This window comes from Pygocentrus nattereri, chromosome 3, assembly GCF_015220715.1.
Source record: "Pygocentrus nattereri isolate fPygNat1 chromosome 3, fPygNat1.pri, whole genome shotgun sequence".
Lineage (NCBI taxonomy): Eukaryota > Metazoa > Chordata > Actinopteri > Characiformes > Serrasalmidae > Pygocentrus > Pygocentrus nattereri.
In genome coordinates this window covers 43,655,157-43,681,993 of record NC_051213.1, presented here as the reverse complement: position 1 = coordinate 43,681,993, position 26,837 = coordinate 43,655,157, and the positions used below count along the sequence as shown (strand labels likewise).

The 26,837-nt window shown below is 42.1% G+C and overlaps 1 protein-coding gene across 1 annotated transcript in view; it reads left to right on the top strand.

Moving 5' to 3' along the window:
- The first annotated feature begins 6,049 nt into the window (after positions 1–6,049).
- Positions 6,050–26,837, top strand: part of cadm4 (cell adhesion molecule 4) — a 282,802-nt gene continuing 262,014 nt past the window's right edge. The window contains exon 1 of the mRNA XM_037536670.1: positions 6,050–6,359. Coding sequence (XP_037392567.1) covers positions 6,287–6,359 — 73 coding nt within the window. The 5' untranslated portion in view covers positions 6,050–6,286. The remainder of the gene's footprint in view (positions 6,360–26,837) is intronic.

Sequence of the window (26,837 nt, the reverse complement as noted above, 5' to 3'; positions counted from 1 at the left end):
TAAACAAATAGCTCCACATATTAAAAGGTTACTCCAAACCCTGTCCAACCAATGGGAACTTTAATGTCATGAAAAGATGTCATGATTGGTGTTACACCCTGTCAACTTTTCTACAGGATGTGGTGACAGAGTTGAAGACATTTTTTGCTTCTGCTTGTACAGCAGGACTGTAAAAGGACATGGTAAATGAAAAAAATACCTTGTATCTATTATTTTTTGTTTTTCAGTTTTTGACATAATTTGAGAATTTCTTTGCTCTTTATATTGTGTGTAAATTTCATGATGGGCCAAAATAAATGACCCAAAATTACTTGGAAAACATTCTGGTTCCATTGGCTTACATTAAATGTAAAGTAGGTTTTTTCCTTCTCCTGGAAAATTACCATTTTGGAGATACAAGGTTTTGTTCTGGCAACAGCGATACATAAAATAATCATTAATAGGGTACATTCTGTTTGGATGTATCTACCCCAAACCCTAACCCCTAAATATCAACTTATTTTTAAAGATCTTTTTATTTGTTTTAAATTGAACTTGGTTTAGATTTATGAGTTTAACTTTAAAGTAATAAACTGAACAATTGCTTTCATTTTACTACTGAAACACATAGTTTTAGTCCATAGGTGGAGCCTTACTGTAGCCACAGCCCTGCATTTTAGAGCAGGAAGTGAGACTGCATCCCTGTCCCTCATGGCCACATGGTGTGCAGTTAGATCTCATTGTTTTGAGGTAAATGCGTCTGAAAATCAGTCTTTAACATTAAGAATTGTCACTACTGAAACATATACTGTATTGCCAAAAGTATTCACTCACCCATCCAAATCATTGATTTCAGGTGTTCCAATCACTTCCATGGCCACAGGTGTATTAAACCAAGAACCTAGGCCTAAAGACTCCTTCGACAAACATTAGTGAAAGAATGGGTCGCTCTCAGGAGCTCAGTGATTTCCAGTGTGGTACCGTGATAGGATGCCACCTGTCATGAAATTTCTTCACTACTAAATATTCCACAGTCAACTGTCAGTGGTATCATAAAGTGGAAGCCATTGAGAACGACAGCAACTCAGCCACAAAGTGGTCGGCCATGTAAAATGACAGAGCGGGGTCAGCGGATGCTGAGGCACATAGTGCACAGAGGTCACCAACTTTCTGCAGAGTCAATCACTACAGACCTCCAAACTTCATGTGGCCTTCAGATTAGCTCAAGAACAATGTAGAGAGCTTCATGGAATGAGTTTCCAAGACCGAGCAGCTGCATCCAAGCCTTACATCACCAAGCGCAATGCAAAGCGTCAAATGCAGTGGTGTAAAACACCACCACTGGACTCTAGGGCGGTGGAGACATGTTCTGGAATGACAAATCATGCTTCTCCGTCTGACAATTCGATGGATGAGTCTTGGTTTGGTGGTTGCCAGAAGAACGGTATTTGTCTGTCTGCATTGTGCCAAGTAAAAAGTTTGGTGGAGGAGGGATTATGGTGTGGGGTTGTTTTTCAGGTGTTGGGTTCAGTCCCTTAGTTTCAGTCAAAGGAGCTCTTAATGCTTCAGCAGACCAAGAGATTTTGGACAATTTCATGCTCGCAACTTTGTGGGACCAATTTGGGGACGGCCCCTTCCTGTTCCAACATGCACCAGTGCACAAAGCAAGGTCCATGAAGACATGGATGAGCAAGTTTAGAGTGGAAGAACTTGACTGGCCTGCACAGAGTCCTGAACCCGATAGAACACCTTTGGGTTGAATTCGAGTGGAGAGTGCGAGCCAGGCCTTCTCGTCCAACATTCAGTATCTGACCTCACAAATGCACTTCTGGAAGGTCAAAAATTCTCATAAACACACTCTTAACCACTGTGGAAAGCCTTCCCAGAAGAGTTGAAGCTGTTATACCTGCAAAGGGTGGGCTGACATCGTATTAAACCCTATGGATTAAGAATGGTATGTCACTCAAATTCATATGCGTGTGAAGGCAGACGAGCAAATATTTTTGGCAATATAGTGTATGTCCTAATTTCTGTAAATTGGAAAATATGTATCTGTAATTTTTAGTTCATTTTTATTCAATAGAATCATTATCAATATCAAAATCAATATTTATTTCACCTTCTTATTTCGTTCTTATGTTTTGGTTGGAAACAAAATGGTAAAAATCTCAAAATAGCAAACAAAAAATGATTTAGTCAGATTTTATGGTTCTGATGGTGTCTATTATGTGTAAGGGATGTGCATTTTGAGTAATTTTGCTGGTACTGCACAAAGGATTAGCAGCATGCATACATTTTAGAGCATATGTTATTATTCATAAGTAGATGATGGAAAATATGTTCATGTTATTGCATTGTTCTAGTTTGGAGGAAGGTCAATGTTGTTGTCCATGAAACACGCCTTGTCAACAATGGAAACTGATGAGTTGAATCAGATGTGTTAGAGCAGGCAAATCACCTAACTATGGCGGTCTCAAGCCTCAAGTCAAGAGAACATCAAACATTGCTAAATATTGGCAATTAGGATTAATAGGTGCCAGTAACTAGGATCTTATAGCCTCCATAGCAAAAAAATAAATAAATAATGCTCATACAAAAAATTATTTTCAGTAATTTTTGAATATACACTCACTAGATTTATTAGCTACACCTTGCTAGTAAATGGTTGGACCCCCTTTTGCCTTCAGAACTGCCTTAATTCTTCGTGTCATACTTTCAACAATGTGTTGGAAACGTTCCTCAGAGATTTTGGTTGGTTATTTGAGTTGCTGTTGCCTTTCTATCATCTGGAACCAGTCTGCCCGTTCTCCTCTGACCTCTCACATCAACCAGGCATTTTCGTCCACACAACTGCCGCTCACTGGATATTTCCTCTTTTTCGGGCCGTTCTCTGTAAACCCTAGAGATGGTTGTGTGTGAAAATCCCAGTAGATCAGCAGTTTCTGAAATACAACCACGCCACGTTCAAAGTCCCTTAAATCACCTTTCTTCCCCGTTCTGATGCTCGGTCTGCACTTCAGCAAGTGTTCTTGACCACCTCTACATGGCTAAATGCATTGAGTTGTGGCCATGTTATTGACTGATTAGCTATTTGTGTCAATAAGCAATTAAACAGGTACCTAATAGTGGCCGGTGAGTGTTAAATAACTTGTTTACTTGCTGTTGTAACACCAGCATCTAATGTTAACCCAAATGGTTATATTAGACTACCTATTTCGATCCCAATAGGTCATATTTAGCTGCCCAATATATCACTGGCCAAGTAAGGTTTCTGAGAACCCTTGATGTTCATCAACATCTTTTTACAAAATACATGTTTCTATATATTTTAGAATTATAAATGATGAATATATCATGGTGCAGGTAGCATGGATGAGCTGCATTAAGAATAAGAGGGAAACAAGAGGGATATAAATAGACTGTCTGTCTGTGTAGTGCTGATGAAGCTAACTGCTGAGGTGTGCAGGGTTAAGAAATTGGATCTTTCTGTGACTAATGAGTGTGTTATGTCTGTATGTATAAGAGAGGCAGTATTCGGAATAATTACTTTCAGAGCGCCTACGTACTAAATAAAAATATTGCTTTTAATGCATATATATATATATGTGTACAGCACACTCACTAAATTTTAGGTGTGTCTGCCCTGTGATGGACAGTTGATCTGTCTAGGTTGAGCACTGGTATTGTGGTATCGGCTCCATCACCCCTGCAACCCAGGAGGATGAGCTGCTTACAATATGTGTGTGTGTACATTTGAAATATTTCAATTAAAAAAATAATTATTTATTTTAAAATCATTGCATGGTATATAGGAAACATGCCTGTAAGACTGTCTCTAAAGACAACCTCAATAATGGCTTCTTTACAAACACTGAAGTTCTTGCTAAAGCCTGAGTAGACTGATAAATCAATGTGATGATCAGTTATTAATTTAAGTGTTACTGAGCTCTGCTAAAGCCTGAGTAGACTGATAAATCAATGTGATGATCAGTTATTAATGTCAGTGTTACTGAGCTCTGCTAAAGTCTGAGTAGACTGATAAATCAGTTATGATCAGTTATTAATCTCAGTGTTACTGAGCTCTGCTAAAGTCTGAGTAGACTGATAAATCAATGTGATGATCAGTTATTAATCTCAGTGTTACTGAGCTCTGCTAAAGCCTGAGTAGACTGATAAATCAGTTATGATCAGTTATTAATCTCAGTGTTACTGAGCTCTTCTAACAGATAATCAAACTAACTATCTCCTCAGTAGTGGACATGTTTGCAAGTGATAAGCTTAGCATCTGTGTTGTACTGGAATCATGGACATTGTGCAAGCAGCTGTAGGCTAAAGCAGGTGATGGGAGAAAAAAAGTTTAGATTTTTTGGAACTTCATTTAATGATAAGCGAACTTTTTATGAGAAAAAAAATGCCAAACAATAAAAGCGAGGAACGGTGTGAATTAAGTTAAAAATGCCATGTGCCGTGTCATTATATAGTCTAAATGTATTCTGAATATATTGCTGTTATCAGAACAAAACCTCTCCAAAATGATAACTGTATAGGAGACAGGAAAAACCTACTTTGTAGGTTGGTTAGTGTAGTGTTTAACACATTTGCCTTCTATGCTGTAGACTGGGGTTCAATCCCTGACCAGGGCAAGCACCCTACACTATACCAATAAGGGTCCTTGGGCAAGACTCCTAACACCACCTTGGCCTACCTGTGTAAAATGATCAAATTGTAAGTCGCTCTGGATAAGAGCGTCAGCCAAATGCCAAAAAAATGTACTTTAGTTTTAATGTAAGTCAATGGAACCAGAATTTTTTCCACGTCATTTTGCACCGTTTCTTGTAGTCCATTTATCATGAAATTTACACACAATGTCAAGAGTAACGGGTGTTTTCAAATTATGTCAAAACTAAAACTAAAAAAATGGACATACAAGGTTTTCTCCTGACAGCATATATTACTTCTTATTATAAAGGAATATGTTACTAAACCATGTGAGGCTGTGTATTCAGCACTCAGCCATCACTTTTTCAAAGTTTTTTTCTAAATACTGCAGGTAGGTGTGAAACCGTGTTGGCCCTCCAGCATCACAGTTGGTCCTCCGTGCTGTTGTGCTGTCGTTCCCCTCACTCGCCGAGTGGTGTCGCCAAATACACGCTTTACAAAATGCGCTGCGAAGGCGAGATTTCTCCGACCACTTCATCTTCCACTGTAAAGAGCTGTGAGTAAAACCCGCCGAGAGCATCGGGCTTTATAGCCTGCGACAAGCACAAAGGGGGGGTTGTGCAACAAACCCACCACAGCAGTTTATTGCCGTGTAGCCCATCCAGGGCGAGAGTACCAAATTTGATGGAGGTGATCAATTTCGTTCAGCCAACCGCTGCAGTCAATACAATCAATAGCCTACATGCTTCTGTAGAACTCCCTGTAAGTAATCAGACCTAAGAACGAGTGTGATAAACCCATCCGATATTATTTTTTTACAACAATCATTTTTTGAAATATGTAATGAGAACCTTCCAGCTTATTACGCTAATTAGACCTCTTTTGCCAACATAAAAGGGCCTAAAACGGACTGTACACAGCTTAAAAAGACGGTTCTTCAAGGGTTCTTTACACGTGTAGTGCTGTAAAGAACTATTGCATGCTTAAATTCTCTGCGTGGAGAAAGGATGGGGAATCTGATTGGGTTCTACTATTTTACAACACCTCCTTCTACCATTCCACCATGCAGATAAGCATAAAATGGCTCCATCTAGAACTTCTGGCTCTAGATAGAACCATCGCTTTTACCAAAGAACCCTTTTTTAGCGTGTAGGCCGATTTCAAGGCACCTCCTGTGGTTTATAACGTCGTTAATGCTCGCGGTGAATCACATTTATAGCGTATTGATTTCAATTCTTTTTAAAAGGGTTGGGCCTTATTTGTTTATCAATCAGGCTTTTCCCTTTAAATTACCCCTCAGGCCCCGCCCACTATATTTATGCAAAAAAAAACTCAGGACGCTCATTGGCGAAGGCTCGCCGTGGCCACGCCCCCTCGCTGCACTGGCAGCTGTTCGGCTCTCTGAAGTAACCGCGACCAGCCCGCTTTCATTCAGCTCGCTCTGTCAAAGTGGCTGCGCTGGTGTCAGATTATTTTTGCTCATTTTCCAGCATTTAGTATGTCATAAACAACAATTCCCGCCAGCGTTGGGACTTTGAAAGCTTCTTCCATTAGCTGAGAGCCTCCGCGCTCGCATATAACACTCACTTCGGAGAGAGGAGAGAGGAATTAATCAAGGTGAAAAGAAAAGAAAACGGAATAAACCACAATGGCATGGTCGTGGGTTTGGAAGTGCTGCGTCCCCCTCTTCGCCCCGCTCCTGCTCTCCTTTCTGCACACAGGTAGGCTCCGTTTTCGCCTCGTGTCGCGCGGTTTGTTTTCCCGAGGTAAACTTGAGCACCTGCTATGTTCGCCTAAACCGTGCTCGGGAGGAATAGAGTCGAGGTGGGTTCAGTCGTCGGCACGTCATGAGGTTTATGTGAGGACGAAAACAACGCGTTCGCTGCGAACGGCGCGAAGCTAAACTTGGCTTTTCGCTCACATTCGCCAGCGTCCTCGTTCGAATTCGTCCGGTCCACCTTAAATGGTGCAGCAGTTCCATTCTGGCCGCTCAGCCTCCGGCGACAGAACGGAACCGCTGCAGCATTTAAGGTGGAATGGAATATTCGTGGGAAAAGACAACTTCAACCCTTCCAAAGACGTTTTTAACTCGCTTCTAGTCAGAGATACGTTTTGTTTCACTTCGCTAAACCTTTTGAAACCCCCCCTTTACTTCCCTCAGCTATAGTTCCTTATGTGTGTCTGTTAGCATCATGTACTAAGGCACGTTGTTTGTGTGCAGATCCGCTTTTAAGTATGAACTAAATTTTGCATGGACGATGATAGTGATTTGCCTAAAATGTCATTTTTTGCCCTACTTTTCTTTCTTAACGCGTTTGTTGTGCTTATAACAGTCCCTGAAAACCGTCATGTAAACGCTGGGATGCTGTAGGAGCATTCTCCACCCGTATTCCGGCATCTACGCTAGGGTTGGCTATCGCCTCCTGAGCTGTGATTGGTTAACAGCGTACCTCCTCCTGCGCGGGGATTGGCTAGGAGTACTTTATACTCAGAGGCAGTATGTATAAGCTACCAGCCAATCCCAACGCATGGCGCCTGAATACGGGTGGGAAACGAAACAACGCCGTACAGTTAATCACGTCATTTCATGCTTGCCGTCCCATGATAAACGCATCGCGAGGGATTTGTGTTACTGTAACACATCTGCTTGTGTCTCCTCTCCGTAAGCTTCTGCAGTGGGTGTCTCATTACGTCATCGAGACCAAGATTTAGCCTGGCTGCTCGTAATAGGGGCACAGATGTAAATGAGTAATGATGAGGAGCTCTTTTGTCTGGTGTTCTTAGTGGACTTAGGAGTGGGCGATAAGGCAGAAATACAACATTGGGATACCTTTTCACGATATAGAATAGAGTATCATGGAGATACTGCATTTTTCTGAGGTTTGACAAGACAAAAAAACCACATTTTAACAATACTAGCAAAACGTCTGGGTAGGATAATGTGTTTTCAGTGTTTCTGATACTGTGCTGCACTGAATACAGCTAAACCGGCCTAATTACGCTTTCCAGTTGGTCAGTATTTGTGAAGCACTGAGCCACGATATGCTCAGAAAGTCATATTGTGATGTAATTTATCATGATGCTGATCTGGGGGCAGTTGTGGGCTGGAGGTTAGGGAACCAGCCCTGTGACCGGAATGTCACAGGTTCGATCCCCTGTGTCTTTGAGCAAGGCAACTAACCCCCAGCTGCCCCCCGGCGCTGTGGATAGGGCTCCGGGCAACTGTGCTCACAGCCGCCTAGTGTTTTCACTAGCGTGTATGTGGTGTTTCACTGCACGGATGGGTTAAATGGAGAGGTGAAATTTTCCCACTGTGGGACTAATAGGGGTGTCTTTGTCACGATTGGCCCCTCCCAGTCTCCTCATGTGCTTTTGTTTACCTTTTAGTCCTGTCATGTGCTTTTGATTTCTTCCCAGTCCGGCCCCCTTGTTTTATGACTCCGCCTCAGATTGTTCCCACCTGTGTTTTCCACCTGCGTCCGGTTATCCCTCGTTATCCCTGTTTGTATTTAAGCCCTGTGTTTCCCTGAGTTTCTTGTTGGTCTTTGTTTGTTTGATGTTTGAATTGTTGTTTGATTGTTCTGTTGGAAGTGTTTGGTTTTGTGGTTGTATTTCATGTCTGTCCCACATTTGATCCGTGTTGGCTATATGAACCTGGACTGTCATGACCACGACCCTGGATTTGCCCTCAATAAAAGTTGCTTATCTCAGCGTATGCGTCCGCCTCCTCGCTCCCCGGCGTTACACTCTTAATGTTAATTAATATTGCTTCTGCAAAGTGTTTGGCATGAGAATTGAGAATTGTCCGTTAGTGTTCTCCTCCAAGCGTGTTGAACTGTCCAGTGACACTGTGTTTGTCAGTTTGAAAAGATGCCGTGGTACTTATTACATACTAGGGCTTATTATTCAGTAACTACAGACACTGCAATGCAAACTGGTTGAGCTACACTTAGGTTATAGAAGTGTGTAATAAAGAATAATGTAAGGGTTTAAGCTGACCACAGTTGTAAGCTTTGACGGTCATATTTTTACGCAGCTAGCAGAATGTGGATTGGCTGCATTCCATTCAGCTGAAGAAAATGCATGTAAATAACAGAAATCAGAACAAGCTTCTACTAAGTTTGGACAGCTAGGAGGCAGGACAGCTGGTCAGTGATTCTGGATGCTCTAGGTTTGTTACTAGTTGCAGACAAAAAGAACAAAACAACGCTGAAGTTGTTAATCAGTTATTTCTATGGCAGTCAGTCATTAGCTAATATTTCAGGGCTAGCTTCACACGTTTTGGATGAAGCCCATGCTAGCTCCACCGTCCCAGCTTGATGGGGGGGGGCTTGGCTACCGCGTGGAATTAGACGTGAAGAAAATTGGATAAAAATACAAAAAGAAATAATCAACAGTGCCATACTGGCCGCACCGCGTTCTGAGCTTTACATTACATAAATACATACGTTCATGCAGAACATGCATGTCAGCCTCCACTGCCTCAAACGCTATAGTGGCAACGGTCCTTAATCAGTCTGAGTGCTTGGCCTCGCCCAATTTCCCCCGATACTCCATTTTTCGTTGCTCTCGTGCTGGGTTGATATATAGGGCTGAAATATAATTTGCCACATTTTAATAAATGGAGCTCTGCCAGGTCATGTGGCGTCCCTGCGGTTCAGCTCCCAGTGTGTGTTTGTTATGCTTGATGGGTAGTGTGCACCTTGAGTGAGTGTGTGTGTGTGTAGGGCAGAGTTGGGGTGCCTCATTGGGCCAGAGCAGCTGAGGGGTGGGGGGGGGTGGTTTGGTGATCATAGTCATTAATCTCTCTGGTGACATGAGGTAATGGTGGAGGGAGGAGAGAGAGAGAGAGAGAGAGAGAGAGAGAGAGAGTGAAAGAGAGAGAGAGAGAGAGTGAAAGAGAGAGAGAGAAGGATTGAGCCCCATCACCACGTAAATCAGCCACGACTTTTTGATAGCAGATTTACATGTCTTTATTCAAGCCCTTTAGGAGCTGCATGGAAAAACTCATTTGGAGTAGAGATAGTAAGGGGGGGGCAGGAGCGAGAGATGGAGGTGAGAGAGAGAAGGGGGGAGAAAGATGGGGCAGAGAAAGAGAGGGGAGAGAGGGAGGAAGGGAAGGAGAGATGGAGGCGAGAAAGAGAAATAGAGGGGAGAGAGGACAGGAGCAAGAGATGGAGGTGAGAGAGAGAAGGGGGGAGAAAGATGGCAGAGAAAGAGAGGGGAAGGAGAGATGGAGGCGAGAGAGAGAAAGAGAGGGGAGAGAGAGGGAGGAAGGGAGGGAGAGATGGAGGTAAGAGAAGCAGGGAGAGAGAGAAAGAGAGGGGGAAAGGGGAGAGGAAGGAAGGGAAGGGGAGAAGGAGGGAGGATGGGGGAGGAGGGAGGACAGGAGCGGGAGATGGAGGTGAGAGAGAGAAGGGGGAGAAAGATGGGGCAGAGAAAGAGAGGGGAGAGAGGGAGGAAGGGAAGGAGAGATGGAGGCGAGAAAGAGAAATAGAGGGGAGAGAGGACAGGAGCAAGAGATGGAGGTGAGAGAGAGAAGGGGGGAGAAAGATGGCAGAGAAAGAGAGGGGAGGGAGGGAGGGAGGAAGGGAAGGAGAGATGGAGGCGAGAGAGAGAAAGAGAGGGGAGAGAGAGGGAGGAAGGGAGGGAGAGATGGAGGTAAGAGAAGCAGGGAGAGAGAGAAAGAGAGGGGGAAAGGGGAGAGGAAGGAAGGGAAGGGGAGAAGGAGGGAGGATGGGGGAGGAGGGAGGACAGGAGCGGGAGATGGAGGTGAGAGAGAGAGAAGGGGGAGAAAGATGGGGCAGAGAAAGAGAGGGGAGAGAGGGAGGAAGGGAAGGAGAGATGGAGGCGAGAAAGAGAAATAGAGGGGAGAGAGGACAGGAGCAAGAGATGGAGGTGAGAGAGAGAAGGGGGGAGAAAGATGGCAGAGAAAGAGAGGGGAGGGAGGGAGGGAGGAAGGGAAGGAGAGATGGAGGTGAGAGAGAGAAAGAGAGGGGAGAGAGAGGGAGGAAGGGAGGGAGAGATGGAGGTAAGAGAAGCAGGGAGAGAGAGAAAGAGAGGGGGAAAGGGGAGAGGAAGGAAGGGAAGGGGAGAAGGAGGGAGGACGGGGGAGGAGGGAGGACAGGAGCGGGAGATGGAGGTGAGAGAGAGAGAAGGGGGAGAAAGATGGGGCAGAGAAAGAGAGGGGAGAGAGAGGGAGGAAGGGAAGGAGAGATGGAGGCAAGAGAGAGAAAGAGAGGGGAGAGAGAGGGAGGAAGGGAGGGAGAGATGGAGGTAAGAGAAGCAGGGAGAGAGAGAAAGAGAGGGGGAAAGGTGAAGGGAAGGAAGGGAAGGGGAGAAGGAGGGAGGACAGGAGCGAGAGATGGAGGTGAGAGAGAGAGAAGGGGGAGAAAGATGGGGCAGAGAAAGAGAAGGGAGAGAAAGGGAAAGATGGAGGTAAGAGAAGCGGGGGGAGCGAAAAAGAGAGGGGGAAGGGGAGAGGGAGCAGGAGGGGGGGAAGGAGGTGAGAGAGAAAAAAAGGAAAGAAAGAAGATCAACAAACAGTGAAGGGGAAAGAGAATAGGAGAAAAAGGTAGAGATAAAGAGAGAAGTCAGAGAGGGGTGTAAAAGAAAGAAGTGAAGAGAGAGAAAGAATAAGAGAAAAAGGGACAGAGAAAGAGGGTAACAAGAGGGTGAAAGGAAAGAATGGGAGAAAGAAAGGAAAAGAAGGGGGGAAAGAGGAAGAGAAAGAAAAATAGAGGGTTTGGGAAATAAATGAAGAGATTGAAAAAGAGAGAAGGAGGATGAGGAAAAGCAAAAAAAAGAAAGGAGGAGAGCGATAAATGAGAAGGGGAGAGAGAGTATTAGTAAGAGAGACAGAAAGAGAGAGATGAAGTGAAAGGGAAAGAGGGAGAAAGTGGTAAATGAGTAGCAAAGATGCAGAGTGAGAAGGAGATAAAAAAGAATAGAAGAGATAGAATTGAAGATAAAGAAAACAGAAAGTGAGAGAAAGGGAGAGGAGGAAGGGTGAGAGATAGAGAGAGAGAGGAGGGGGGAAATGTTACCTGTCTACGTACAATAGCAGTTTGAAGGAGCGAGGGAAATGGGGGATGGAGAGTGAAATAAGATGGGGTATAGAGAGAGAGAGAGAGAGAGACAGGATGACAAAGAGAAATGGAATAATTTAGGTGGGGAAAGGAGGAGGAGGTGTCGGGATAATGAAGCTGGAAGAAAGCACTTGATCTGGAATAGATGAAGAGCGGGGATGGAAAGAGTGAAGAAGATGAAGGAGTGAAGTAATTAAGGACTGAAAAAGTTGAAACGGTGTAGAATGGTGCAGGAGTAAAGAGGGTGAATGGGTGAGGAACATGAAGGAGAAGAAAGTGAAGAGGGTGAAGGAGTGAAGAGGGAGAAGGTGATGGAGGTGAAGTAGGTGAAGGCGTTAAGAAGGTGAATGAGATGAAGTGAAGAAGGTGAATGAGATGAAGTGAAGAAGGTGAAGGAGATGGATTTAAGGAGTGAAGGAGATGGAGTGAAGAAGGTGAAGGAGAGGGAGTGTAGAAGGTGAAGGAGACAGCGTGAAGGAGGTGAAGGAGTTGGAGTGAAGAAGGTGAAGGAGATGGAGTGAAGGAGATGTAACGAAGGAATAAAGGAGATGGAGTGAAGAAGGTGAAGGAGATGGAGTGAAGAAGGTGAAGGAAAGGGAGTGTAGATGCTGAAGGAGACAGAGTGAAGGAGGTGAAGGAGATGGAGTGAATGAGATGGAGTGAAGGAGATGGAATGAAGGAGTAAAGGAGATGGAGTGAAATAGGTGAAGGAGAGGGAGTGTAGAAGGTGAAGGAGATGGAGGTGGAAGAGGTGAAGGAGACGGAGTGAAGGAGGTGAAGGAGATGGGGTGATGGAGGTGAAGGAGATGGAGTGAAGGTGGACTCAAGCTGTGTGTGAGTTCACCTGACAGCCGATTCCTCATTCATGCGGCTTAGTGGGCTGTGAGGCCCCTCAGGCTTGGGCCAGCAGAAACATGTTGTGTACACCATCTGAGACCAATCCCCCCTGCTTTGTCTCTCACGCACTGTTACACACACACACACACACACACACACACACACACACACACACACACACACACACTAATCGGCATGGTGGTCTCTGCTCCAGCCCTGCCTCTGTCATTACTTTAACACCTACTGGCCTCATACATTTAATCATCCCGATTTGTTTATTCGGCAGAGAGCAATATAAGAATCGTTCGCTGGAATCGTTTTCCATCATTCGTCTGGACTCTGTCAGCAGAGCCGCAGGGCAGAACCGCCTCAGATAAGATGCACAACAACTGGAGAAAAGGGGTTCTGCAATATGTGTGCGCTCATCTTTGTGAATGTGTGTGATCATTTGTTGTGCATGTATCGAGCACACCGGTGTTGCTGGGGTTTTTATATCATCACAGTTAAAAAAAAAAGTGTTTCTTTTTCCATTTTCATTTTTCTACATCATTTGAACACAACAGCTGCCTTTGACGCCGTGTGAAATTTTCATGATGAATAGACTGAGAGAAATGCTCCAAAATGGCCTGGAACCTTACATAAAAAATAAAGAACGTTTTTACCATCTGCTGTAAAGCTGCAGTTTTGGAGATACCTGTTTTTCTTTGGCCAGCGACAATCACTGCTAGGTGCAGTATGCACAGCCAAGAGCAGCTATGTTGTCAGAAATTGACCGTTGATGAAAGGCTACAGCAGCCTTTTTTGGGGAGACCAAAGTGCAGTGTTTGTGGTGGACCCAGGTAAGAAAGTAAAGTAGGTAGGTTGGGCTTAAATCAAATTTTCGAAACTGTGATGTACTATTACAATGTTACACTGTATATTGTTGCTAATATAAAAGAGACAATAAAAGAGAAATAAGAATGTAATAAGTTTATATATGTATATACACTATATATGTACACACTGAAATAAGTGTTGTTACGTATTTCACTGCTTTTTAATAGTGCAGTGGCATCCATCTCGTATACTGTACTGATGTAGCTGAAACAGCCAGTGTCATAATCACGTTGTTTTGCCATCTGAAATAAAGCTGAGCCATTTTATTCACATTATGGTGTGTAAATAAGGCGCTCCGGCGCTTGTTTTCACGCACTGAAGCCGACTCATAAAATCACAACTTGTTTCATGCGTCGTTCATGGTGATATCTAAAAATAATTGCCACAAAATGTTCTAGTTAAAAAATCATGATTATCGATTGTGATTATATCGCCCCACTCCTCTCTAGTTCTGACAGTTCTTTACTTAAAATGGTGATTATTGCCTTTTATACATTACCAGTCATCAGCAATATTCAATTACGTTATTACCGCCCAGGCCTACACATGGTTGGTGTAGTCTAGTGGTTAACACCTCTGCCTTCTGCACTGTAGACTGGGGTTCAATCCCCGAAACACCCTATGCTATAACAATGAGTCCTTGGGCAAGACTCCTAACACCACGCTCACCTACCTGTATAAAATCATCCAATTGTAAGTCGCCCTGGATAAGAGCGCCAGCCAAATGCCATAAATGTAAATGTACATGGTGGTCCAACCTGTGGTCGTTACACAAAACTGTGATGAATAAGGGTCATTCAGCTGCTCTGCTGACCTAGTTTTCGCCATTGCCAGTACTTGGCGATTGATGTCGCCAAAGATTGAACAGTCAGTATCCGAAAAATTATATTTGGTGTGCAAGATATCATTAGCTGCACTAATGTCTGGATAATGTTTCAAAGTAATCACAGCCAGAGCAGAGCGGCCTTAAGATCACTAACAACGCCCTCCTTCAGAGAACTTTAGATGCGAAAAAATTGCTGCTTACTCAAGGCGATTCTCGACCTCCGTCTCTTTTCACAGATGCTTCTCGCGGAGGTGGAAGCCATACGGAGTGGGGTTTTATTTTGTTTTTCTAACTCTCGCCTTACGCAGTGCTGAAAATAGCATTTCCACTCATCACTTTGTTCTGTAGCTCCTTTAACATAAGCCAGTGTTCATCCTTTGATCCCAACCCATGGGTGTGTAATTCTCCCAGTAAAATAAAGATGTTGACATTTAATTAAAATAAGTGAACGCACCTCCTAGCGCCACGTTCAAAATGGCAGCCAACCGAAATCCTCTGGCGTGAGCGGAATCTCAGAGCCTTTTGTTAGATTAACTTCGCAGCTTTAGCCGAATCCAGGCTGGTCCGATTGGAGGCAAGAAAAATCAGGAGAAGAAACAAGAAACAAGTGTTGCCTAGGACATATGCTGGCAGAACAACATTAAAGCGCCTCCGCTCTCCTGTTTTCTCTAATCATTGCAGTAGATTACACATTACAGTGCAGCCCTTAAAAAAACAACATTTATTTTATGATCTCGGAGACTGCTGCGAAGCCGCGGAACAAAGGGAAGCGCGAGTAGGCCCCGCACTGGAGTCTTACCGAGCCTTACTGCCTTTCTGCTGTGAGGGATATGATAGCCGGTCCATAAGCTGTGAACACGTTTAATTGCGTTCGCGCCTTGCAATCACTCTTCAAAGGAGGGAGATAAAGAAAGCCTGTGCGAGAGATGGAGTCTAATGGTGTGTTCATCCATTTGTGTTCATGTTTTACAGTGCCATTAGGCCCTGTTTGGGGCAGGTGATGTGGCTGCGTGGCGGTGTTTTCCTCTGGCTGTCTGTTAGGCGAGCTCGACTGATTAGACACTTCCCTAACTCTCAGGCTAATCGGCCACTCTTGTTCCATTCTTGGACATTAGGCCCGATTCTTTACATCTGTGTTCAGACATTAGCCTTGATTGATACACTCAAAGTCATATACACAAGTAGCCTTGATACTTCACGTCCTGTGTACTTGGACGTTAGCCTCGATTCTTCACATCTTCTGTACTTTGCATGTTCTTTTTGTACATAAGTCTTGGATCTTCATGTTATATTTATATTGATTTTTCATATCGTCTGTATGTCCACATTAGCCCTGATTCTTCGCACCCTCTGTAATCATGACCGTCAAGATGTTACAAACAAAGGCCAGAATCATAGTTAATGCACATATGTAGGTGCAAATGACGGCGTCCGGTCAGTGTGTAACAGACGCATTGTCCTTCTGTTTAAACTCAGTCTGCGTTCTTAAATTCCTCTGGTGGTTAAAACACTCAAAGGGGGCATAGAGGACAAATCTGTAAACAGGATTTATTGTTATAGCTCCTTTCTGCAACGCTCAGAATGCAGCTTGCGCTCGAGTTGAGTTATGAATTGCGCTGTGATACATTTAAGAACACAACGACACATGAAAGCATTATTGCGTGGTATGTTTCTGGCAGGGGTGGGAAGTAATTAAGTACTTCGTTACTGTGCTTAAGGTAAAACTTGTTACCCTTATTTAAGTAAAGTTTTATAGTCACTGCGTTTCAGCTGAAAAATCTGTGTTTGTTATGCTTCTGTTTTTATATTTCTAGGTCAGGGGTGCGCAACTGGTCCTGGAGGGCACAGTTTGGAGGATTCCCTGCTCAAACACACCCACTTAACCTGGCAATTCACAGATGAGTGTTATCAGGTGTGGTTAGGCAGGTAAATCACCAAACTGTGCTGGATGCCGGCCAAAAAAAAAAATAGTTTAAATTACCTTTACTACCAAGAACAAACAAACAAACAAAAAAACATATTAAACAGATTTAAATGAGTAATTTTAATTACTATTTACTATTTAATTACTAATTACTATTATTTAGTAAAATTTGGCCAATTATTTAATGTCATTTGATGCATACATCTAATAACACAATAAAGAACACCCTGTTCCAAAAAATGAATTAAGCAACACCGTTTTAAATCAATGAGTGTGTTTGCATGCACTTATTAATCCAATAACTGCAGAAAATCCGATTTTGTCAGTAATCTGATCAACACGTTTACATGCGCTTGAGTAATCAGATAATGGGGTAATTCCAGGTCTTTATTGAGTTCTGCTTTGCTTTGCAACCGGCCTAAAAACTCACAGAAGAAGACGTGACGTAAACGTAATGTAAAACTCAAACTTTTTGCTGTGGCTTAAAAAAAATCATCGTGCCAACTTAACTGAAAATATCAACATACATCATCCATAAGATGAAGAATGTTTAAAGCTTTAATTTCGTCAAGCATTTATTTGGTTTCAGCATCACTCCAAAAGTGTTTTGCTTCATCTCGTGGCTTCGCTGCTCGCTTGTTTTCCAGTACTCAAGTCTGCTCCACACATGCACTGAGAAATCCGAAAGAAATCAGAGTAAGGGTTTACCTGCACTGTGAAATCTGATTACTGAGCTAAAAGCCAGTTCCCTTTATCAGATTTCTTTATCGGATTTCTAGATTATGGTGTATACATGACCATTTGAGTAATCAGATTATGATCCGATTATTGAGTGCATGTAAATGTTGAGTAAATCTGGAAGCATGAACTTTTTATACTTAAGTAAATAATGTACACTGTACCAGAGTACTTATACTTTTCCTGAAGTACTTGTGTACTACTTGTGTACTTCTGCCACCTTTGGCTTGAAAGCGTCAAAACAATGATTTTAAATTACTGTCACTTTTTTTAAAAAAATACTTTTGAAGTAGTGTTGACAAAAGAATCAGTTGTTTCTAGTCAGTTTTTCAAAAATACAAACGCCCTGTCTTAGCTGGTTGAAATATTTATGAAGGAATTCACTTAAAATCTTCGATACCCAAAGTACAAACATGTCCCACGCATGTCTCACAAGCTCCAAAAGTATCTGATGATACTGTATGTCTTGACTTTTTGTTACAAAACTGTTACAATAATATCATACTAGCCGTACAATACAGTGTTTGATACACCTAATTTACTTGTGTTGCAATTCCCTCCGCAGAATTCATCACAGAATGTTGTTTAAAACTGTAAAACACATTTGAAGTGTGTGTGCTAATACAAGCTAACCTACAGTAACTGGCCTAAAACATTACAGGCCCACTGGGAATTCTGTGGTCTTTCCTGATTAACTTCCAGCATTGTTTGGACATTAACTTCATATCCTCACATACTTAGTCTTGGATCATCACCGCCCTTGTTTCGTCACATCCTTTGCACCTCAGATGTGATTCCTCACTTCCTCCATACTTAAACATTGTCCTGATTCTTCACTTCCTCTCTATGGTTTTGATTCAGCTTTGGAAGCATTAGCACTTGGCTAAGCAACAACTGCAGTCTACTGCGGTTTTAAATGAATAATGATATTTTTCATATCCAGGTCTGAAGGATATTAGTGCACATATTAGATGTTTATGGCCACACTCTATCCAAATGGCACTGAACCACTTTGAGCTTCATTCTCTTCATCAAAAATGGGCCTTGAACATTTCCCTAATAGCGTCAGAACCTGCCCCACCCAGATAACCGCATCAGTTTTTCTCCACTGCTGTGATTTTGAGACCGTTTCAGATGATGCGAAGTTGTCAGAATCTGATCTATTTAAAATGCTTTGTGCGCATTATTCAGAAGCGTTGCCTAATTCCCTGTTTAATTTGAACTTGGATCGATTTGCTCCGCACTGTGCGAAGCGGTGCGCCCGTGCTGCGCTCAAGCCGTTGATAAGTTAACTTCCAACTTTCAGCCATCTGAAGTGGAACTCCCTCATGTAATTCAGCTCTCGTTCTTCTCTTCCTCGTCCTCCCTGGAGAGCAGTGAAAGTGGCAGATCTAGCTCCTCTCCATACCTTTTCCATCTCCTCAATCTCGTCTCAGCAGGTCCGCGCCACCTCGCAAACTAGTGCATTCTGATTTAGAGACACTGGAGAATATTACAAAGACGTAGACCGACATGACATTTCAGGGCAGACACGAAAGTTACAGCTTAAAAGTAGAGATCTTCATCTGTCTGGAGCAGACAGTCGATTACCACAGACAATTTCAACTGAACTTACAATAGAACAGAAAGCCAGGCAACTTACTACATAATAGACAGCACTTACTGAGTTTCGACAGTGAGTGTTTATGCAACACATAACTTTTATGACATCTGCAGTCAAGGTTTGAAAATTAAGCTGGAAAACTGTAGAGATCTAGAGATGGGACTAGCGGAAGAATACGTGGTAATCCGTTGCTACCATGGTGACTGCCTGTGTAGCAAATTTATAATACTACAATACTTAAAGAAATTCACAGTCACAATATTTATGCTTTCTGCCACCTAATAAGTTAATCAAAGAACCAGTACTGCCAAATTTTAAAATACTGTCCAAAACTATGAGTACAAATATTTCTTTTTTGACGTTTTACAAGTCACATTCTGCACGTGTTACGACAGCGTGGCGTCGTAGTAAAAGAGTGTGGGTACTAGACTGGCCTGCCTGCAGTCCAGACCTGTCTCCCATTGAAAATGTGAGGCGCATTATGAAGTGCAAAATACCACAACGGAGACCCCGGACTGTTGAGCATCTGAAGTTGTACATCAAGCAAGAATGGGAAAGAATTCCCCCTACAAAGCTTCAACAATTAGTGTCCTCAGTTCCCAAACACTTATTGAGTGTTGTTAAAAGGAAAGGTGATGTAACACAGCGGTAAACACGCCCCTGTCCCAACTTCTTTGGAACATGTTGCAGGCATCAAATTCAAAATGAGTGAATATTTGCAAAAAACAATAAAGTTTATCCCCTTGAACATTAAATATATTGTCTTTGTAGTGTATTCAATTGAATATAGGTTAAAAAGGATTTGCAAATCATCGTATTCTGGTTTTATTTATGTTTTACACAACGTCCCAACTTCATTGGAATTGGGGTTGTATTAAGCTTTAGACTAAAACTCACTTTAGCTTTTTGAATGTATCCCAGCTGAAAAATAACAGAGACCATTAAGTGTTTCTTTCATTTAACCGGTTACCAATGGTTGATTCATATATTGGTAACGATATCACTTCCTGAATTGTAGTATGCACATAGAACCAGCAGAAACAGTCAGAGACCTTATAAATGAGGAGACCTGCCACTGGTTGAAATATGAATGTGATTAAGAGACACTTTTTAATCCCGCAAACAGGGAAATTTCCTCTCCACATTTAACCCATCTGTGAAGTGAAACACCACATACACACACTAGTGAGCACACACACTAGGGGGTAGTGAGCACACTTGCCCAGAGCGGTGGGCAGCCCTAGCCACGGCGCCCAGGCAGCAATTGGGGTTTGGGTGTCTTGCTCAAGGACAACTCAGTCATAGACTGTCGGCACTGGGGATTGAACCGGTAACCTTCCGGTCTCAGGACCAGTTCCCTAACCTCCAGCCTATGACTGCCCGTGACGACTGCACGTGATGCTCGTAACACTCAATTTTCCTGTAAGGACATTGTTTACATGGCACAATCGCGCTGTCCTGCTGCGCATGCGCTCCACTGGTAACTGACCCTCCATAGAGATTGGGTGGAAAATGCTGGAATAAGTTACGAAGATGCATCCCGGATTCTCTCTGCAGCTTTTGCTAGCTGAGTCCATAAAATTGTAGGTCCAAATAGAGTTGGAAAGGGAGGCTTATGAGAGGAGGAAGAAAAAAGAAATGTGGAGGATGTGGGAGATAAAGAGGAGCAGTAGAGAGAACTTGAGAGAGAGAGAGAGAGGGTGAATTGTTCAGGTTAAGAGGCTATTGGCGTTGAGAGGCCTGAATGCCAAAGAGGTGGACATTCCAGTCTGGGTTTCCATGACTGTGTGAACTCGGAGAGCATGTTTAACACCGTCTCCTTTAACCACACACTCGCCAACGCTTAGATCACTCTACTTCAGAGGCTGAGCAATACATTGTTTGTTAGTCACTGGCCTTTGAGATACCGACATCTCTGAAGGAAGCAATGCGTGACAAACCTTCTGACTGATGGCGAATTTCACCAGTCATAGATGTCCTTTGGGTGTCAACAACTTGTACACACTTGCTCGTTCAGCCTTTCTTCTGATGGTACCCCCTTTTCTTCAGTGATGCCCTAGATGTTGAAACATTGCTTTGGAAATTTGATTGCATTCAGCCACAAGAGCGTTATTGAGATCAAGTGCTGATGTTGGATTATCAGTTCTGGATGACTTCAACTCGTCCTAAAGGTACTGGATGGAGCTGCATCACTCCAGAGAATACAGTTCCATTGATCAACAGCCCAATGCTGGGGGCTTTATACCCTTCTAAGTGCTGCTTGGCATTGATTTGGTGACCTTTGGCTCATGTGCAGCTGCTCCAGAGGTCCCAATGAACTGGCAATAAATTACACATAACGTATAAAATCATCGTTTATAGGGTGCTTTCTTACTTGGCATGTTGCTGTCCTTGTGAAAGTAATATTTAAAAGTTTTTAAAAACATTTTTTTTTATTTTAAAGTGAAACTGAAAATTTTAGATTGATCAGGAGCTTCTATTTTAAATAATTCAGAAAATGTTGTCCCATGTTTTCATGCCACTGCCAAATTACAGAGTTTTGATTTGTTGGGCGGGGCCTTATTGTAGCCACACCCCTGCCCTTTAGAGCAGGAAGCAGGTTTTAATGTTAATGTGTCCCAAAGTCTTAAAAAAGAAAATCGGTGTTTAACATAAAGAACAGTCACTACCGAAAACACATTTTCTGCAATGAAGTCATTTTTTGTATTTTAATGGAAAATATTATGGTTTTATGTGTGCACAACTGTTCAAAACTGTGTTTGCCAGTCACGGTAAACTGGCAGTACTGGTGTTTTTGCATTAGGATCAAAATTTGCTAAAATTGTCATGACCAAAGCAAATCAAACTGAAATATTTGGTCAAATTTCAGTAGTGTTACAAAGTCTAAACTGTGTTTTCAACTCTGAACCAATTTGTTAGGATGGTCCATATATCATATGGCTGCAGTTGGAAGAAAACCTTGTATCTTCATTTTTTGTTGTTTTTTAGTTTTTGATATACTCTGATAATGCCTGTTGTCCTTTACATTGTGTGTACATTTCATGTTGAATGGACAAAAAGAAAAGGCCCAAAATGAAATGGGAAAAATTCTGGTTCCATTGACTTACATTCAAGGTACAGTAGGTTTTTTCCAACATTTTGGAGATACGAGGTACCCCCGATACCCCCGAACAAAGGAAGGGCAAAAAAAAAAAACACAAACAAACAAAAACACTGCCATGTCTATATTCACACATCAGAAATAATAGAAGCACTGTAGTAATGTTAAGTTTCACATCTACTTCAAGGTCCTTAGTAGCTGTAAACACCAATCTTCTTTTAACAGATAGTTATGAAGAGTTGGAAGAAGACATAAAAGTGATAAAATTTCCCCAGATTTTTTCCGAAACATAGAATTTTGTCCACATCATGCAGCCCTGCCATCCTAACAGGGATTTTGTGTGTATATGAATTGGTCATTTGTTGGGGACCCCCAAAACATTACAATGTAAGCTTTCACATGCACGTTTTCACCTTTCCTCTCTCTCCATCTCTTCTCCTTCCTAAAAGGACTCTTGTGGCCAGAGGCAGGTGCAGGTGTTGGGCTGGAGCGGTAATTATTTGAGCTGGACGAGCGTTGGAGCCCTCACCAAGCTTGATTAAATGAAGGAGCCATTAGAAACATGCCTAGGCCTGTGCTCCAGCTGAAGGGTTTCTAAAAGGTTGTGAAGCTCCTTGAATGGAGGGCTAATGCCACCACCTCCTTCACATTGTGCCGGGAGAGTGAAGAGTGACAACTAGAGCTGTCTGGAAGAGAAGAAGATGAAAGAGCGGTGGCTTTATGTGCTGTAGGAGGAAAAACCTGTTAGGACTGGCGGAGGAAAGGAAAGAAAGAAAAAGGCGGAGAGACTCTGTCGGCCAAACATCAAATACACTCGGTTGTTCTCAAATGTAGTCAATTGGTCATGACTTGTTTATTTGGCTTCTTGGAGCTATGAGGCTAATGTAGCAAGTAATATAAGCGTATAGCCACCAGTGTCGTGCAAACCATGTGCTTAATTCATCACAGTCTTTGCTCAAATCATCAGAGTTGTTAAATAATCTCCAGTAGAGCCGTCTATGTGGTTTCGGACATACAGATATTTGTAAAGAGGTCATAATGTCGGAACGCACGTAAGCAAGTTGGTATAAGATTACTTGAACTGCTCGAATGTTGATTGTCAGCCTTTTAATTTGTTAGTTCGTGATTTTGAGCATATAATAGATGATTTATTACATCAACGTCTATTATTATTTTTGTATTTTATGCAATACATGTACTTTAATAAGCACAAGGATGATAAACAGTGTTTAAAATGTAAGATATTTGTGTAAGTTTAGTTTTTTTTAGTTCACAAAGATTTTGCTTTATTTATTTATTCATTTATTTTATTCAAACTGAAGTTGAGTGGCCAACCTTTTTGTAATTGCTGCATTCCAATAGTATCAATCACTTTAAAAATTTTATTTGAGGTGTTATATTTTTATAATTGTATCAGTTGCCAGGACTAATGAGCATTTAAAGTTAATCACCATTCACTTTTGTTAATTCCACAGAAGAAATTTGATGCAGTTTGTGGACCTTTGCCAGTTTTTGTGCCTCATCGAGTCAGTTTGACGATGTTTGTGCTTTCTAGGGTTAATGTGTTTATTTACTGCGTGTTCCTTGTGGAGGCAGGAGACAGAGTGCACTGTCGGCGCAGCCCAGTGGGCCGCGAAAGAGGAGAGAGAGAGAGAGAGAGAGAGAGAGAGAGAGAGAGAGAGAAGAAAGGAAGGCCAGGCAGGACACACGCGAGTGGAATACAGGGAGCGAGCGAAAGGAGGACAAAGAAGAAAGAAGGGTGAGAAAAAGAAAAGAAAGATTAGCAACAATCGAGGCCTGAAACAGAAAACATCATAGAGGTGAGAGAGGGAGAGAGAGAGAGAGAGAGAGAGAGAGAGGGGGGGGGCGGGGGAAGACAAATGGAGACGGTAGTGGAAAGTGGGCAGTGTGTAGGTGAGCGGCGAAAACAACAGAAACATGGCAGCTGCACAAAGAGAGCAGATGATCAATGGGGGCATGTTTTTTTTTTTTTTTTTTCGCCTCCCACCCATCCACTGAATGTGTTGGGTCACACACGCATTCACACGGACAAAAACACTTGCACACACTCACTCTTGACGAATTGCCCACTCAAGCCCTAAGCAGTGTGTCCATGTAAATGAGAAGCGCAACACTGATGTCCCTCGGCCGGCAGGCAGCAGGAGGGCGGCTGTTTAAGATCATAGAAAACTTGAATTGCCCTCACTTTTTTTGAATGAGTTTGACGTAGTACAAAACATACCATTTACTCACCGGTCAATGTCGTATGTATACAGAACCCATTTTGAATTGCTGTTTTTGTGATGCCATGAAAACCAAAACATTTGCATGTGCCCACCTATTCGGATTACAGCAGTTTTGCCCCGCCCATTCACTCTGAAGATATAAGGAGTGTTTCAGCCCAGATTGCTTTTTTAAAGAGGCATAAAACAAGGCTTTCAATCAGAGCAGAGCTCATTTGCATATATTGATCATAAAGTCACAGTAACAAAAACCTTTCATTCTGGAAATTGATCATGTAAAAACCAACTATTTTGTGTTCATAAAACCAGGAGTAAGACATCAAAAGAAAACTGTAAGCCCTTCGAGAGAATTAGGATCAGTGCAGTTGACTAGATTTCAATAAAAAATGCTGATTTATAGAGCATATTATGGGGGAGTTATTTTCAAGCATAGAACTTCACTAAATATGAATCCCCAGCCTTCTTTTGCCGTGTGTCCACTCAATAACAAAACACAGCAGCTGCAAAAAGTATGCTAGTTATGCTAACATTAGCTGTCCAGCATCTAGCTTCAGCAGTACGAATGAGTGCCCTTGGAAAAAAAAGAGGAAGTTATTCTTAACATCTGAAATAGTCACTTAATTCCTAACTGCTTTAATCACCCGGTGGAGTCTAAATTAATTTGATACTTGTTCATCTATTGACCTCTATTTGAATTGTCACTGAATTAAATCATGTTTTTGATATAATGGGCGAAATAGAAAGTGGCCAGGTTCCTCATGAACTGGCTCTGGTGTTACTGTCATTCAGTGTTCTCTCTGTAAAACAAGCAGCTTTTCCTTATGTTGTGCAATGAAACCGTAGAAGCCATATCGCTCCCTACGTTTTCTGTAGTGTATTGCAATCTATAAGGCATTAACATCTTAATCTCTGAGACTTTTATTACATCCAAGGATTATTATTTTTCAACTAAATGGAAAATCTTCAGGTTACAGACATGAATAATGCAGGGCTGGGCCTGCCGGCAGTTTCATGGAGTTAAAGAGGTTAAAGAAAATTTTGGTTTCAAGAACTTTGTGCAGAGATGCTTCAAAATTTTTCCATAATCGTCATCGAGAATGAATGGCTTCGCGTGCTGTTTAACAGCAGCATTCAGCTTTTGTCCTGTTTACTATATGTGGGTGAGGGTGGTAGTAATAATGATACCCTCTTCACTGCTTGACGTTGGCAACAGGGGCTTTTTACATTCTTTTTGTGTGACTACAACATATATTTTTTTCTTCTCCTTTGGGAGACTGAAATCTTTCTGTTAACGTGGTATACCTTTATCCGATCCCATGCCTTCCTGTCACAGTCTGTATTTCTTTATTTGTATTTTTTTTCACACATCACATGCTGAGGCCAGGCCTTTTGAATTCCTCTCATATAATAGTTCAGTATTTAGTTCAAGAAAAAAAAAAGAAACGGAATCTGTGGGAGGTGGAAGCTTCTTTTTCATAAATTAAACCAGTTTTGATTTCATGGCTTTAAAAGAAAATTATCAAACACAATTGTTGCTATATGGCAACGGAACGTGACGATGGAACTTGAATACAGTGGGCGTAAATAGGTACACTTTCACTGGACACAATGGATGCTGCTGCTATTTTCATGCCATTTTCTGTATTGGTACATTTTTCACATTGAAGGTGTAACGATTATTTTCATATTTTTTTATGCATCTTTGGCTTTTATCCATGTATCTGAAGCCTGGATAATGAATGTGGCTATATTGTGTGGCAGTGTGCTTATTTTCCTCTATTTCCTCCAGATTACGGATCCATTGTCGCCTGCTATTGGCAACAAAATGCAAATGTAAATATTTCTGTAAATTATGCCAGTTTCAGCAAGAAAAATCATAAATGTTTCTTCATATATAGGCTAATTTGAAATTCATGCAGTAAAGGGATATATTGGTACCACGCTAGGTCTGTAGATAATTGCTGTAAACACATAACTAATCATATTGATTTTGGGATTGGAGTGGTGCTCAGGTTCCTGAATCAATTAGCACATATTTAGGGTGGGCAGACACATTTATCGCAGTATGCAGCAAGTTCTGCTTCTACCAGAAGTGAAACTGAAACGGTTTGAAAATATGATATTCATCTCAAGTCTATGTTACACATGTTATGTTATTTACAATCACCATCCATTTAGAACTACCATGTATTTCCACTCATTGGCCACTTTATTAGAAACACCCATCTTATTGTTGTACAATTACAGACCATGAATTAAACCTGTCGTGGCCGGTGAGTGTTTGTGTGCATTTCAGTTTAGCTGAATAAGTTGAAAATATCAGCATTTTTATCAGCAGATACAGAAATGAAAGTATTGTGTATTGTTCTTTGGCCCAGGATTTTCATATCTTTACATCCCTAGTTCCAGCAGTGCTGGCTCTTTCCCAACACATCAACACATGAAAACAATGACTCCAGGATTAAGATCGAGCCTTTGATCTTGCATAATTAGCAAGCTGTGAATAAATCTTCATTAACAGTAATTAATTTACTTCATTGAAAAACAAACATCAAAAAGTTGCAAATAAATCCTCAATTAAGGCTCCCTCAGCATGAGTGAAAGGGGTGGGGGAGCGAGCTCTGGCGGTAATCCACAGCTACGTTTGACGTGATCTGGATTTTTTTTTTTTTGGCGGAGAGGAAAAGAGAAGGGTAAGGTCACGGTGTTGTTTCAGGAGGCTGCCGTGCCCACTCCAGGGCCTTACGGGACAAGATTACTTTCCATAACAATGGATTATTTCTCTGAGATTGCTTCGGTTCAAGAAATGGCGGTCGTTCCAAAAGCGGAGACGTCCCATACGGCCGACCTTGACGATTTGCGATTGCGGAAAATCGTCTCCAAGGAACTCGTAGCAAAAAGAAGGAGGGGGAGAAAACAGTAGTCCAAGATAATAAGCAGAAGAGACTGAGTCTAAGTGAATAC